We start from the raw sequence: 16,702 nt of genomic DNA, 5'->3' as shown, positions 1-16,702 counted from the left end.
GTTCTCTTTTATTTGGTCCATTTGTTGTTCCTTGAGAGAAACAGAATATAGAACTAAATAATTGTACCAACAACCTTAATCAAAGTGCACGCTACAACATGGAATATATTGCTAAATTGTCTTAAATTGATTCCAGAGGGCTGGTTGCTATCTGAGGCATAAACTGTGAGTGGGGAACAATGGAGGTTACCATAGCAAAATACAAAGGATTTTCTTCTCTTGAAGCTGATAGCAGTGACTGCACACTAGGAGGAGAATTCAATAGCAGATCAAGGGATTGGTCAGGGTTCAAAAGTCTGAGATTTCACCTTCTTCAAGTGAGCGCTGGCCCAAAAGCTGCATATGAATAGTTATACATTAAAACGGAGCCACTCGTATCCTGTTGGGCGTACTGAGACTTGAGACAGCTGATCTATGGAGAGACAGCTCAAACTTCAAAGCACTAATCTGACATTAGCTGCATGTTTAGGCAACTGTAATGACTTCACCTAGTGATTTTCTTTTAATGGTCGGAAAATCATTTTTTGTGCAATAAGCAATAACATGCTATATCATTTTTGATTACCTCTAAAGATATTTTCATAAATGTGATTGGTTGACAGCAGTGGTAGGGGAACCCACATCCTTTGTGTAATGTGATATTTTACAGTACAGTAGCATACAGCTTGAAGCTGTTCATTTGTCTCAGTTAGAGGTGCTGTCTTAATGAGCTATAAGACGAGGAAATTGTTGGGAATTATTTTGTCTAGTGCTCAGTGTTTTTGATTCAAAATATTTGATTGCTATACACCTGTGATACACCCTCTTCTTTTTAAGAATCAACATTGGAAATAAACAACCCATTTAATATTTCTTTTACAAAAGCTTTGTTGAGATTAGCATGAATACTAGAAGTTTGCCTTTGTTCAGCTATTTATTTGGCCGGAATGATTTTCAACAGAAGAGGCTGCAAAACACAAGCTACTGTACAATACAAGTGGAAGGGCATACAGTACAAGAACACAGAATAAAACAATAATCTAAACTGTGATGACAAAATACAATGTCTAATACTAGCTAGGCATTTTTGAAATATTCCACTATCCAATTGTACTGTAATCTTTCACATTTTAAAAAAGGCATGGCAAGTTCATAAGGAAAGTTGCAGCAGAGAAAAAATCAATTAAAGATGATGAGACAGATTACTCAAATTCCATTCATAACATGCTTTAAAACATCAATTTTAGGCTGACAGTTGAAATTTCAGTGACTGTTACAGTTTCAAGTTATTGCGGTATTAAAGTGGAAGGTTGAACTCCACAGGTAATGTTTTATGTCTTTAACCCCACTTTCACCTATTCGCTGCTTTACACCGAGGACAAACCTTTTGTGAAAATTAAATTAGGGTGGGGACAATTTTCATTGCTTGGAGGGAGTCGTAACTGCTTTATTCCATTGCTATTGATCTTGTTTTAAATGGAGGGAACAGGTTAGGCCATATGATGAGCTAAAGACATATATTCTTGAGGGCAAGTGTCCAGGGCAGCTGGTTGTTTGATGTGCTTTAACCACAAAGGCTAGGTTTGGGTTGCAGCATCCCTGAGGGGGTGAAATGGTTAAATATCGAGCACTACCGACCATCTCCTCTCCATTTTCTTTTCCACCATAAAGCTGAGGAGCACAGGAGAAATTAAAACATAATGCAAAGGTCTTTCCACTTATTGCTGGGCAATTATTATTGATGGCCTGTCACATTAACTCGCTTTGGGTAAGAATTATAGCAACAATTTGGAACAAAGTGTAGAACGGAAAAAGAGCAATCATTAGATCCTCGGGCTGGTGTTATGAATTACTTGTAATAGCCCCTCTATTCATTAAATCTCAATGGCAGGGGACACATTCAGCAATCTTCAAGAGGCACTCACATGCACACACATACATGCACACACAGACACACAGTTGAGGTAGTCTAATTTTCATTTGTTGACATGAAGTTGTATTTAGTCTTTTATTCTTTTTCTCTGCTTGTCTCCCTCAGGGGGTTGTTGAGCTTGTTGTGGCAACTTGCTTCCTCAAGGATCACTCATTCCAGTGTGGGCTAGCTCTTTCCTCCTTCTAATTCTGCTATTGGCTCACAAAGTGCAATTATTTCAAGCTAACCAGCAGAATAAAGTAGTTTATGTATCTGAAAAGCCGCAGCATTATAGTCATGATAAATTTACCACAAATGAGAAACATTGGTGTCATTGGTCATCTGCCTGCCTTGCTGTTATGAAGAGGTTATGGATTTTGCCAAACATAGAGCTGCTTTGATAGATTGATTATTGCATGCAACTTAATGAATTCGTATGATTAATTATCTTGCTTTGCTTATAACTTCATGCTGTTACCCTGCTGACCACAATTTCTTTTCATTCGGAGAAGAGAGAAGGAGGTTGTTGAATATTCAAGATAGTGTCCAAGTCCATGTGTGGGCTTTATTGAATGATTAGCAGAAGTAATTTGTTTTCAGAATCTAATTAATCCACTATGACCTAGCAAGCAATAATGTGCAGGACACACACAGACACACACAGACACACACACACTTGTCTCAGTTACGTCTCCTCTTTTCTGTCTTTCTAACTCTCTCTCATGCATGGGTGCACGCATTCAAAAGTGTATGCACATGTGTCTTTCAGCTGTCTTCTACAGCCTCCAGGGACTCTTTCATCCTGGCAATAGAGCCAGTATTAGATGCAGATTGGTGAATTTCCACCCTCAGCCAAAAAAGTTGTACATAATTGACTCATCGAACAAGTGAAGTCTGCAGGCACTTTTTACCACTCACTCCTTAACTTTCATTCTGTTTGCAGGCCCTTCTTTCTTTTGTCTCTTACTTTAACTTACCACTATTCCAGCAGAATTGATGCAGATGTGTCTCTTTATGTTTCACACAAAATGATTTAATATGCATTGTAAAGCCATTTAAGGCGATGCGTCAAGGTTTTAATCATTTTTGTTTTTGGTCACAGTTCATTTTAGGTAATCAGACTGTATCTGATGTAATAGTCACTGGGCCTGATCCAGGAAGAAATACTTGCAAATATGTTACATGTCATCGGTATGTAATCTGGCAATTCAGACCAGATAAATCTGCGTATGTCTTGTTAAGACAAAACAAGTACAGACAACTTTAATAGTATATTTTTAAAACAGATTCAGATAATCAAACCCTTTTGGTACTCAATGCAGTAAATTAATATCTATTTTTTAATTTGTTTCATTTTAAGTTATGAAAGCAATATTGAATTCAATACACATATCAAAGACTGATCCCAATCCTTTTGACACAGTGAGGCAGAAAGCTTATTAGTTAAACACCTGGATCGGTACTCTATATCAGCCGATACCAAAAAGCGCAGGAATCAGAACTGAAAGAGTCTGATTGGTGCATGCATAGTGGTGACCAAATTGAAGAAGAAGGTCGGCAGATTTTTTTATATAGACTCATAATTTCTCTCCAGCTGAGTTCCTGATGGAATATTTGAGCCTTCACTTAAATTGGTAATATTCCTTTTCAACAAAGGCCTTGGTTTGGTTTCAGCATTGGTGGGACAAATTTTAACTGGGGGGGTCTGGGGGAAATTTGGAGTCTCACACTCAATTTCATCCTTCTTGGTGGATTTTTCTGCATCAATTTATGGTGGAAACGTCTTTATTTATTTTAGGAAAACACTAAATTCAGGCTATTCAAGCAATTTATAATGGTACATAATGCACTAAGGCTCTCAAACATTCTGTATTGCTTTCAAATATTTATTCTCATAAAGATCAACCTTTCACATTTAATGTCATCCCTGCTGATTCAAAACACCTGTAGACAGGATTTACTTTTCCTCCTCTTTTGTGTCTTTACCTCTTTAAATGTGTATGTGGCACCTTTTTACCTCAATGATAAATAACATATATTTGAATAAATCTATGAACCTCTGGATTGTATTACCTCATATGTGTTTCAGAAAGATTTCTGCTCATATTCAAAACTTTCTTCACATTCAAAACATACCCCATATATCTGTGTGTGTTCTTTGAGAAATTGAGAATAATCTAATAATTTGAGAAATAAAATTGTAAAATTACGAGAATTAAATCATATTATTTCAAGAAAAAGATCTACCTACCCTATAAAACCCCAAATAACAGAAAACACTCTTGATAAGGCCTTAATCCTACTACTGTGTCTTACTGTTCATAATCATTTAAACCAGCTGTGCTATTTGTGCTTGCGTGCTAGTGAGCCATAACTACTCCATAAGCAACTTTCAATTGTAAAAGATACAAGCCAACTACAAACACCACTCTAACCCCCTCAATATTTCATCAGTGCAGTCTCATAATTACATTCCAGGGTGCAGAGAAGAGCACCGGACTGTCTGCTACGGACACTCGAGGTTAGCTGTGGAGCAGCTGATGAAATTATCAACACTGATGTTGGTCAGTTTAAAGCGGTTCCACCTCATTCAGATGCAGAGGGACGGTGGGCTGTTTAGGAAATAATTACCTAGGTCAGGACCTGGGTGACCTCATCGCTGGCTACAACCGATCATCACGCAAGAAGCGCATTACTCTGCGTCGGTCAACAAGCGATCGTGCTCATCTCCCTTTCTCTCTCTCTGTGAGTCTCTCCACTCAGAGAAGTTTGCTCAGATATTTGTAGGGACAATTGTGTCCTACTATTGGTAAGGACATGTTCATAACGTCCATATGCAAACCTACACTCTTGCTTTGCACATCATTTTAGGTACCAATAGGACTAACTATAGTTTGTATAGTTTTGTCAAATTTCCGTCATGAACAGTGAACTATTCCTGAAAACACATGCTTTTATTTTGATGTGCAGTATGCTTAACATTTTATTAAAAGATAAATGTTATTTAATCTTACTCAATAATTTGACACCATATTTCCCTTTCAAGCCTTCACATATCCCCCTGAAAACCCACACAGTATCACAATCACATATCCTTTCATCGTCACCTCATATGGAGCCAGGATCAGTGAAACAGATCAGATGAGAAGTTAGTGGGGCAGTTTTAGAGCAACACTTTTGGTTCAGTCCGGCCAAGCAGTGGCTCACAGAAGCCATGAACCCCTTTAATTTATTAAACAAGCCCAACTTGCAAGGCCAGACGACAAGGAGAGCGTTATAAATATTAAAAGAGGAGTTTGCTCTTCCACTCTCTAATATTAAATCGCAGAGAGAAGAATGTATGTGCCCTTATTAAAAGATAATGTGTTCTGGACCCATAAAAATGTATGACCCTCCCTCTAGATCCCTCTCCTCCTCGTCTTCTTTACTTGTCCTTCTTGCTCTCACTGAAATTATAGCCTTTTTCTGTCCATCGTTTCTTTCATTTCCTTTTTCTGTGTGTCTTCATACACCCTTGCTGCATTTTTCTCCCTCCATGTGGACTAAACCAGAATACAAAAGAAGCAGTTGATGAACTGTTTTGTTTTTACACATTCTAGGTTGTGATGGATTTATGCCACTGGCTTTTGTTGCTTCATGACTATCAAGTTGATGGAATACTACATGGGAAATTCAACCTTCTGTATCAAATACTCTCCCCTAGTTTGCCTGAAAGAGGCCTTAATCGATTTAGCATTGGACTCCTATGACTCCAGCAATTTATTATTATCAATTTATTCAACGTTCTTCCTCCTTGTTAAAACCTGACGTTACCCACCTACATTACCCACAACCACTGACAGTTCAGTCGGTGATTCTGGTGTGTTATGGTAGCAACAGCTAATGTAGCCTTGAAGAACTAGCCTCTAGGAGAAATGAGGAGAAAACTACAATACAGGGGACGAGTAAGCTCACTAATTTCTAACTCCACACCTCCACAAGTTTAATTTTCAAACTTAAAGTCATCAGCCCTAACCGGCGCTTACCCAAGTGACATCACTGTGTACATCCCTATTTGGAGCTACAAAAGGTTTTATACAACGTTTTTCACAGATAGTACTTCTTGAAACCTGTAAACTGACTTGGTTGGCATCACAAAGCATCAAAACATTCATAGAAACCTCCCAAACAACTATTGCTGCCTTATCTGCTTTCCAGCTATTGATTCTTATGCTCAGTATGTGGGAAACAATTGCCACTTTGTCAGTAAATCACTACATTTTCTACTTCTTGTGCGGCTTTAGAGCTATCAGGAGGCAATAACATGAGTCATAAGTAGTGTATTCAGCAATGTGGTGGAGAAACTGTGAGTGTATACAAACTGACTTCAGTGGCTATCCTGTAGCAGTAGGACCAGACAACATGCTCTTGAAGTGCCAAGGTGTTTGATTTACAGCCCAAACTCTTGGACAAGACACCAGCATATTGTGTGGCCAAACTGTGTAGTACTCTATAGGTAGACATATTACTGCCATGGCATGTTTGTGCTTGCACTGGGTTGTACTAGACGGACTGAAGCGCAGCAGAAGGATAGTGAGTGTGTATGATGGTAAAAAATAAAAAAATAAAAAAACACTCACCATCCTGACAGATAGAGGTGAAGAGACACAACCATGTGTGTAACTAAACGCCGAGTCCTCGCCCTGCTGGGCCGTGCCAGGGGAACATTCCTCTACTCTCTGCTCCACTGACCAAGCAGAACCGCAGCACAGTGAAACCACGCCACGCACGTCTGTGTGTATCAGCGTGTGTGTTGGTACGAGTGTGTGTTTGTCCACTGGGAGGCGGTGGAGTGTGACGGCCTGGTCACTCAGACCATGGAGAGTTATGGAGCGAGAGCAAGCCAGCTGTTCAATTTGGCCACATGGGCGGACACCGAAAGAGAAGGAGAATACTGAAGAGAAACGGTGTCAATATGAGACGTGGACTGTGTGTCTAAAACCAGCCTTCTATCACTGCTTACCCTGCTCTGACATTGCCATATTTTAGCTATCATGAGCCCACATACATACACAGAGTGACAGGGTGGTATATGGCATGCCCTGGCACTCGGAGGAGGATAATGAGATGAGGGCTAATTTCTCAGGTGTCAAGGACTGATATGAATAATACAGACTATCCCATTACCCATATCCCCCACTGCTGTCACTGTCAACCTATTTCATTTGCCTACAGTGGACACCATCAGTGTCATGTCCTCACTCTAAACTTAAATAACCTACAAGCCAGACTTTGTGGAAAAAGGGAAGTTGAGGTGAATAAAGGAAATAAGCTATTTCTTTAAATCAAGGGAAACCTTTGATGTGTTTTTGCATGAGGCGTGAACAGGCACATCTTCACTCGTTCATGACCCTGCTATTATTTCCACAGTTTCTCCAACAGCTAGGGACTTGTAGCAACTCTCTAACACCCAATTCATTTTCCTAACAACAATCCTTCCTCGCCAAGACACAGAGAAAGATTGATCTTTCCTTTTTATTTTCTGTGTGATGATTTATTTACTGTGTACTACTCTTCCACTGCCGCCCTGGTTTGCATGTCGGGGACTCCTGCAGCACCGTGGGGGTGATCCTGAATTATTCACTCCTTTTTTTTCTGAGTTCCTCTTTCATTCTCTTTTTCCTTCATTTTTCAGGGCGAATGTGTGTCTGCCTATAGCTGCTCTTTGTGTCAATGTGGTGTCCGTCTCTCATGCTTTCTCTCTCTCTCTCTCTCCATTTTATTATTCTCAGAGAGCTAGGCAGCTCTGTTCTGACTGCATGATGTGAAAGGAGAGAGGAATGACAGCAGCTCATTAGAGCAGGAACGAAGTGGAAATAATCTTCTTTTTCCTCATTGCTCTGTTTTGTATTGTCTGTTTTTTGCTGTTCCTCTGCCCTCACTCCGTCACCTCGCCAACAGGCGCCTTCATCTGCTCTCTTTGTTTCTCTCTCTGTCTTTCCTCAGATCCCAATGCTCTGGGGCAGCATGGCACCGACCATGCCTTGATCGGAGGAGTGGTGGCTGTAGTGGTCTTCGTCACCTTGTGTTTAATCATTGTTCTGGGAAGATACCTGGCCAGGCATAAAGGTAAAACCACTGTGGACCCGACCTGAGTCTCTCAAGGCTCATGGAACTAGTTGAGCATGTCCTACTTGTTCCATTACACATCAAATCCCTCCCCTATTCCCAAGATACAAGCGTGTGGCATACCTGCAATGACTGAAGGCTTGAAGGGTAACTTCAGTATTTTTCAACCTAGGCCCTATTTCCCCATGTGTTTGTTTTTAACTGACTAATAGGGACAACAATTTATGAAATTGGTGGAGTATTGAGCCACAGCATTGTAGATGGCAGCTGCTAATAGGATGAAATGTAATACGGTTGGGGGAAGCTGCCAGCGTCATTTACGTCCTCTGAAAGGGCTTGTTTTTGCCACTGACAGACTTGTTATCATAAGTGTGAAAATGTTTTACTTCTCCGTAAGTTCCCTTACACCGTTGTCAGACACTTATAGAAACAATCTTATCCTGTCAGTGTTAAAAAAGTAGCATAACAATACATTGCGCCATTGCCCTCGCTATTCGTTTCGCAGCTGCCTGTTACAGTGATCTTACTTCATACTGGACCTATTTCAAAAGGGTTGTCCACATTCACTTGGATACAAAAACATGAGAAAAAAGGGTCCAGGGTGAAACCCACCTTTAATAACCTTTTAGTTACCCTTTAAGTCCTGCAAAAACATTGGTGGCATTGATGGACATGTGCCTTTGATGGGTCAGACTCATTGGGTTATTATCTGTTCTATTTTTTAAGGAACAATTCTAAAATGTCTGTGTATTTATTTGGAATATTTATATTATATGACATATCATACAGAGTTATAACATTATATTTCTTTAACCCCTTGCCACTGACCAAAAATTGCCATACTTATACAAAAATCAAGTTCTGCATCGCATTGTTAGGACGTCAAACTTTAAGCCTCATCTGCCATCATTGAGAACAATAAAGTTGTTTGTTGATGCAGGTTTTTTACACACTTGCTCACTACTATATTTGCATAGCTTTTACTCTCCTCGACTCTCATCGTTATGTATATGAATAATGTAGCATTACTGATGTTGTCTTCAGATGTGTTTTTCACCCCAGGCAGTAAACACTGTGCAGGGCTGCTCGATATTTGTTTTTCTTGATATAGGTTTGTTTTTGTTTCCTCAGGAACGTACTTGACAAACGAGGCTAAAGGGGCGGACGACGCGCCTGATGCCGATACAGCTATCATCAACGCTGAGGGCAACCATGCACACGCAGAAGAAAAGAAGGAGTACTTCATTTAGACTGCAGAGGGAGCTGTGCAGCTCTCTCCTTCCCCTTACCCTCTTTCAACCTCTGTATATCTTTTTCTCTCTCTCTTTCTCCCCCTTTTCCTCCCCAATTCTGACCACTGCCCCCGCTTTGTCAACAAGGAACCCGCAGGCAGTCCACAGACAGAGAAGTTCCTTAAGTGTTTTCCTATTATTGCCTTTTGTCTATCTTTTACATCTTGTCTTTTTTTTTTATTGGCAGCCAGTTTTCACAGGCAGTTTGCTGTTGCTGCTGAAGTTGTCCCCTTTCTCATATTTTTCCTTCATCTTTGACATGAATGCCTGGAAGTCTGTATATCTACCATGACTGCTTCTCACCTGAGCCCTTCTGCATCTTCTTTCCTGTTTCCCTCCAAGCAGGCATCCAAACACACACTATATCCCCTTCGTTCACACACGTTCACAAACACATATCATATGTCACATCAACACGGTGCCTAAAATTACAGACGCCATTGAACTTCTGTCAATGCCTTCATGTATCGTCTGTCAGTAGCAATGTAAATGCTTTGTAGATGGGTTAACTGGACCATCATTCCATTGCTTAGCTCACAGCTTTTGATTATACGTTGCGTCTTTTTTATTTTAATGAGGATCTTTGCTGTTTACGCCTTATACATGTCTGTCACACTGAATATGGTACTTTTAGATCCACATCACCCGATCCACATCACCCAACCCCTTCCCCTATGAATAGACTTGTAATTAAACAGTTGACCCTTGTAAGATAAGAAGAAGGTTTTGTGTAACACTGTAGCAAGGTTTGTCAGATAAGTGTGTAATATGATTTTCATTATTAGGGTAGGGGAAATAAAGGGTAGTGTGGTATTGTTTAGAGCAGATAATACACGCAGATGCAAAATGAAGCATTCCATCAAATAAACTCAATCAAGTGTATAAAACCATTTGCTAAATCTGCTGTACTTTTGTCTATATATTCTTGCACTGCCGAGGCTGCAGTTTAGTGAAACACCAACACCTTCAGTGTCCTCTTTAAAGCTTACAGGAGTTTGAGATTCACATAATGGGTTCAGGTGTACAGAAATAATTAATCTCCTCTCTCTAAAAGCTGTATAAATTGTATTGAAATGAGTTAGCTTTTGGCTTTGAATTTTTTTTTATGTTTATGTCACATTGAAATATATTTAAGGCTTAAGGACCCCTTGAAATGTAAAATTAAAAATGAAGACTTAATAAAATAAGTACACAGTTACAGTATGAATATAAACATTTACTGTTGAATCATTTTTGCCTCAATCTTATAGTAATGTAATTGTATTGTCTTACATTGGTTACCTCTTATAAGCTTGAGTTCCTGGCAGCTTTTCACATTGATTAGTATGCACACTTCTGTTCATTTACTGGCTCAGAGATAAGCATTCAAACATATTAATATTTGATACAAATAGTGATTACATCAGTTTGACTGTAAACACATTATTTTTTAAATTTCTGTTTAACAAGGTTTAAACAATTTAGGTAAATTGTATGTATCACCAACATGTCAAAAACTCCTTCCTCTCAAACTGCATAACTACACTACTTGTTTTTATTTTGTCAGAGTCGCTCTCCATGAACTGAACTTTGATTTCCATTTCATGGGGTCTTCAAGCTAAAAAAAAAAGAAAAAAATGTAAAATAGTGTGTGAGTGCTGGGTCATAGATCTGCTGGGGCCTCCTTTCCAAAACTGAAGACAAATAGAGAAGCACAAAAATGTCTGAATGAGTAACTGTGTTCCTTTGCCAACAATTAGATTGCCTTGGGAATGATTCTTCTATTCAAATGGGTAGTGGCAAGATGACAAGGCTGTCTTTGATTCAATTCTAGGGGGAAAAATACAGTGCATCTTTTTGAAAATGTAAGCTAAAAAATGTTTTTATTAAACACATTTTAATAGTTTTGGTTTAAATGGTTCAAATCTCCCTGCTGTGTATTGTGTCTGCTAAAATGTGGTTGATTGTGAAAATTGCTGTTAAATTCTGGATTCCTACAAATTTGTATATTAGCCACGTTATCTATTTACTTTACTTTTTCATTGCATAATCCTTTTTGGAAAACTTTTAAACAAATGTATTTTGTTTTGGCACAAGGCATGTATATAATGGGTGAAAACTAAAATTTGGCCATTCACATTAGCATGTTTCTGTTTGGTTCATATTTTAATTTATTTGAACTGAAGATATTTAAGAGAGAACTACAATGAAAGTCTGTTTGTAACTTAATTTTGAACATCAGTGGCTGCTTGTGTTTATAGTGTGCTCTTGGGTGCTACAGAGGATTGGGTGTTGTAATAGATGTGATTAACAAGAAATGAAAAATTACAAAACTGAACTGAAATGAATGTGTATCTGTCTTCACCAAAACCTTCAAATACAAATTGGAATTGAAAAGCATTCAAAGATACATTGCCTTCATGTTGGAGGCATTTAAAGTCTCACACAGGCTTAGACAAACATAACCTTGTGAACAACTTCTGTTTCTTTTAATATATCCCTGCCATTTGTCTTTCATCAATTTGCAGGAGTTTGGCTGATTTACTCTCCTGTGAAAGATCAACACACAATGTGGATTCTGAAACTAAAGACTTAAAAGGCAAGGCACTAATCTACCAAGAGGGAGAAAATTATTACCAAGGGCAATAAAATAGTGGGCCCAGCTGTCTCCAATTCAGTAGCCAATTTACAGCATTATGCAAATAAGGTCAGCAAGTAAGGTCTTTCTCTATGTGTCTCCAGCACTGCTAGAGAGAATCACAAGTTGGAAATCGTTATCTAAATCTATCACCACTGATGTAAAATTTAGGTTGCATCTTACATTTGAATTTGTTTTTAAAAAATGCAAAAGCTTTGCCACAGTTTCCATATTTTATCATTTTAGAGCACTTCAGTCAATATACCACTAAAGGTTTGTCTTCAGCCTCACCACGTTCTGGGCTAAAGCACTCTAGACTGGCTCTGGTCTTTGGAAATCTTCTGTATCACATACTGTACTTTCATCACAGTGATTTAATGTCTTTTTTTTACTTTTCTATGTAGTTCTTTTCACTGTGTCTTAATCAATGATTGTGTCAGTCAAATTTTTTTGTTGCTTTACGCCTGCGTATCAATCTTAGAAATAAGAGAGTGGACGAATGGATCTGTGGATTCTGATGTCCGAGAGGCAGATTGGTTTTTAATTAAAGAAGCACTGGTCTGCAGTAATGAGTTGGTGTTTAGAAATTAAATAGGTGCCATTTACTGAATTATGCACTCTGACTAATTTGATGGATATTTCTTAGTAAATGGTGAAATGTGTTTTACATTGGTTGTTGTTGATGTTTTCCTTTCTGAAAATCATATGTAAATATTTGTTTTGACATGGCAGTAATGAGCTAATTTGTTGAAAATGGCTTTTTATGATGGTTAGACCAAACCTGATTTTTATTTTTAGAATTTGTTAATCTAACAGCCTGGCACATACCATCATGAACTATTTTACAATGATAGAATCAACTATCATAGTAAGTAACATCTTTGGGTCGGTTATTAGTTATTTTCTTTCTATGTTGTCGGTTGAAACTAAGCTTTAAACTTGTTGCCTCCTTGCTTTCCAACATATACCAGTTCGGTAAATATCCCCTACATCATGGGCCTCTAATTTCATCCTGGCGGCAAGACAGTAACAGTGCTAACGAAGCCGCAGTGGCATTTTCATTGGGCACTAGTCCATTTTATTGACTTGCCTGTTTTGTTCCCTGGCTCTAAACTAACCCACTTTCTTTGACTGATGGTGGGGGTGGTGCAGCTGAGACTACTTATTTATGCAGATCAGGCAGTAACTTTGGCATGAAATTGCTAACAGTTTTGTGAACATTTTTTTCATGTTGGCGGTAAACAGACTTGTACAAGATCACACAAAGAAAATCTATGATGCATGCGTGACTTTTAATCGTATGTGTGTGTTCCACTGTATTAGGCCACAGGAAGTAATAATGGAAACACATTTTATTATACTACAAGTTTCTGGCGATATTCACCAAGTTCATTCATATAATTATGTTATATGATAACATCATATCACAAGAGTACAGTGTATCCTTAAATTCAGCTTTAATAAGGGACATCAGAGACTCCTCGGACGCATATTTGGGGAGCTGCACCTCCAGTTTGCTTCTTACCCTCCTTCTGCCTGTTTGTTTCTTTTAAAAAGGGATGAGACAAACTAATGTGATTGGTGATTTTTGAAGCTTTTACCAAACTCCTCCTGGTGATTATGCATTATGTATTCATCCTGCTACAGCTTTTCACCACAATGCAAAGCCCCAGGAGCGCACCCCTGGTCAAAACATATTGCAGTCACACACGCATGCATTTTTGCTCAAGTTTGCGTTGGCAATTGTCCCCAGTGTCAGGAAATTAGATGCCCATATCAACTAAAAAATACCAACTCTAAATCCCTTATTAAAAAAGGGATGAATATGAAAGCAATGGCCACTTTGAGTCATAATCTGTAATTTTTCATTAATGGTTTACATTTTGTTTTCAACTTAAAGGTTTTGTTTTCAACTGCAGTGATAATAGCATGTCAGGTCTCGGTCCAGTCGTATCTCTCCTCCTCCGACCCTTCATATGTCGAAGAGTTTAGTTTCAGCGCATTTCATTGTTCCTCTGCAATATTGAATCTAGAAACAATCAGCCCAATCTCCATATTGTCATAACAATGAAAACAAGTGACACAATCACATGTAGAGATGTATTTGGGTTTTTTTTTGTTTTTATAATCATATCTCTTTCTTTTGTTTTGCATCTCAGGAATCTATTTCATTTAGATATTTTTTTTCATTTTGTTTTCTGTCTAAAAATGGGGACTTGTGAGCACTTCTCACTCTGCTACTGTAGTCTCTGAATGCTGACATCGCAATGTTAATAAAGTTATTCAGTGATTCTTCAGTAATTCTGTCAACTTGCTGTCATTGGGATTTTAGACTTAAGAAAGAGTTTTTTGATATGATCGCTCACTTGAAATCCTGACATTTATAAATATGCTGCAAATAATTACAAGTTTCAAGAACAATAGAAGTTGTGTTTGTACACAATGTTATCTTATATTAGCTTATGGTATGTAAGCAGTTCAATGCTTTTTGCCCTCTATCATAATGTTTTCCATGTAGCAACACACAACTTTATGTATATTAGTCCTCAGATGAAAGGAGTTGTAAAGCATTATCACTCACAAAATGTACAAAATATCCACAGTGAAGATGAGCATTAGAGCTAGACACTCTTATTTAGCTTCTGATGTACCTTGGTGAAATAGGGGGTTTCATATCAAGCTGTACTGAGAGGGCTTGATTCGATATATAGCACAGTAATGAAGGAGGTTTTTTTCCCATTGTCTGTGGGATTTATTACATTTAATTTAGAGGTTCGTTCTCATGTATGAAATGAAAAAATGTTGAATAAATAGTTGCCAAAACATCTTTATGAGCCTGATTCTATGTATTTTTTTCATCATTGTTTTCCTTTTGGAAGCCTTTTCCCTTGGTATCTCTGAGTTGAGAGATAAGTACCGATGATACAATATAAATTCTGCTGCTTTGGAAGAGTCTGAATTTGTTCCATGTGCGTACATTCATACAAGCGCACACAAACAAGCAACACACAGACACATGTTTATGGATTTTTTATTTACAAGGAACATTCATGTTATGTTTAGCTCCCTGTCTATGGTGACCGTGGTGTTAATGCCAGTCATTGCCAGTCATGCCAGTCATTTTGTCAAATGAAATCATTCAGCTGTCTGAGCAGTACTTTCCCATATTCATCGACTAGTCTTTATAAGGCTGTAATACTCCTGCATAAGCAGCTCTACCTGTGATACACAGTGTGAAATCATAAAAATTTGTACCTGAAAATCAAGTCTTGAAAAAAAATTAGGAAAGCCTATGTTTAATGACATTAAAGTCCATGTTGCTGGAAAAAAAAAAAATCTCTGAAATGTGTGGAGCTTGAAAGACTGAAGGGAAAGTTTCTGTCCATCTTCACTTCATAACTGAACTCTTACTCATATTTACAATCTAATATTCTTAGAGCTTAACATTTTAAAATGTATCACAGTAAATTCCTACAATTTAAACACCTGAGCAAGCATCGTATTATATTGCAATAATAGGATCTATATGTATTAACTTCAGTAGGGTATTGGCTCTGGATATACCTATGTCTGGAGGTGACAAAGGGAAAATTCTTTGAAATCTTGACCATGAGACTTCAATCATTTCTGCTCGAACAGCATCAGGAGAGGGAATGTGCATATGGGAAGAAAGATGGAGCACATAAAGAGATAATGAAAATATGAAAGGGAGGAGACTAAGAAAAGATGGAAATGAATCAGATAGATAGGAGGGCGAGGTTTCTGTTTCAGTGAGTCAGAAGATGATGACTGAGGGGGGGAATTAGGTAATGGCAATACGATGTCTTGTTAGACTGAAGAAAGCAGCTGCAATCAGCCTACCTGTCAGGAATAACTGCAGCCACGAGAGGGTTGCAATTCTGCAGCTGAGGTGTGATTCTTCTGCTGATGAAAAGTGAGGGGTGAGGGAAAACTCAGTTACCACTCAATCTATCAGAGCAGTTTTGGAAAACTGTGACAGAGAAGTTAAAGAAGACCAACTTTCTTAAATTAGCTGAAAGTTCTTTGTTTTTTCAAGTTTTGATAGTTGCAGAAGAATAACAGGACAGATGGAGGGGACAGGTGGGATGACAGGTAACAATAGATTTGAGGCAATACAGTGAATGAATAGGATGTAACATAGTCCACTGAGCTGTCACAAAACCCAAACCCACCACTGTATTTTTGTACACCGATATTCAACACTGTCAACATGATGCCTCATGGTCAATCGCAACTTAAATGTTGGAAAACTTTCTGCTGTAAAATAACAGTAATAACCGGCCGACATTTTGCGACATTTTGCTCAAAATATAGTACTACATCAAAATGTAAAGTAATTTGTGCAATAACCAGGATCTCTACTGTATCAAAATATACTGTACAAGTACATCAAAATGTGGAATCTGGATAGATTAATGTTATATTAAATTAAAGGAAGAAGACAAAATATATTCCCTTTACCGTGCTGATTTGTCAGAAATATTGATTGATGCATTAATTTAGGTTTGTCAGTGCAAGAATGAACAGTAGCTCCCCTGTTGGCCCTAGCAACAAAATTACAAGTTAAACATGTTCTTGTAGACAATTTTGATACAAAGCTTGAATCCAAAGACACTGAAATAAGCACTGAGATCAGTTGTCAGTGAAGACACGTAGCTCAGGTGTTCATATAACTTAATAACGTGAATGTTCGCTGTTCAGGCGATAAAGGACTTTGGTGCCCTTTGGTTTATCTTTGGGAGAGAAAGAAGAGAAAGTTTTATAAAAAGGGAA

The 16,702-nt window shown here is 38.2% G+C and overlaps 1 protein-coding gene across 2 annotated transcripts in view; it reads left to right on the top strand.

The window, feature by feature from the left end:
* The window catches only part of cadm2a (cell adhesion molecule 2a), a 195,174-nt gene extending 180,459 nt beyond the window's left edge, over window positions 1-14,715 (top strand). For both annotated transcript variants that reach the window (XM_054625826.1, XM_054625825.1), the window contains 2 exons: window positions 7,877-7,999; window positions 9,131-14,715. In XM_054625826.1, the coding sequence (XP_054481801.1) occupies window positions 7,877-7,999; window positions 9,131-9,249 (242 nt within the window). In that variant the 3' untranslated portion in view covers window positions 9,250-14,715. The remainder of the gene's footprint in view (window positions 1-7,876; window positions 8,000-9,130) is intronic.
* Window positions 14,716-16,702: the final 1,987 nt, after the last annotated feature.

This window comes from Anoplopoma fimbria, chromosome 24 (assembly GCF_027596085.1).
Source record: "Anoplopoma fimbria isolate UVic2021 breed Golden Eagle Sablefish chromosome 24, Afim_UVic_2022, whole genome shotgun sequence".
NCBI classification, from domain to species: Eukaryota; Metazoa; Chordata; class Actinopteri; order Perciformes; family Anoplopomatidae; genus Anoplopoma; species Anoplopoma fimbria.
The sequence above is the reverse complement of the archived record's forward strand: the minus strand, read 5'-3'. Positions and strand labels throughout refer to the sequence as shown.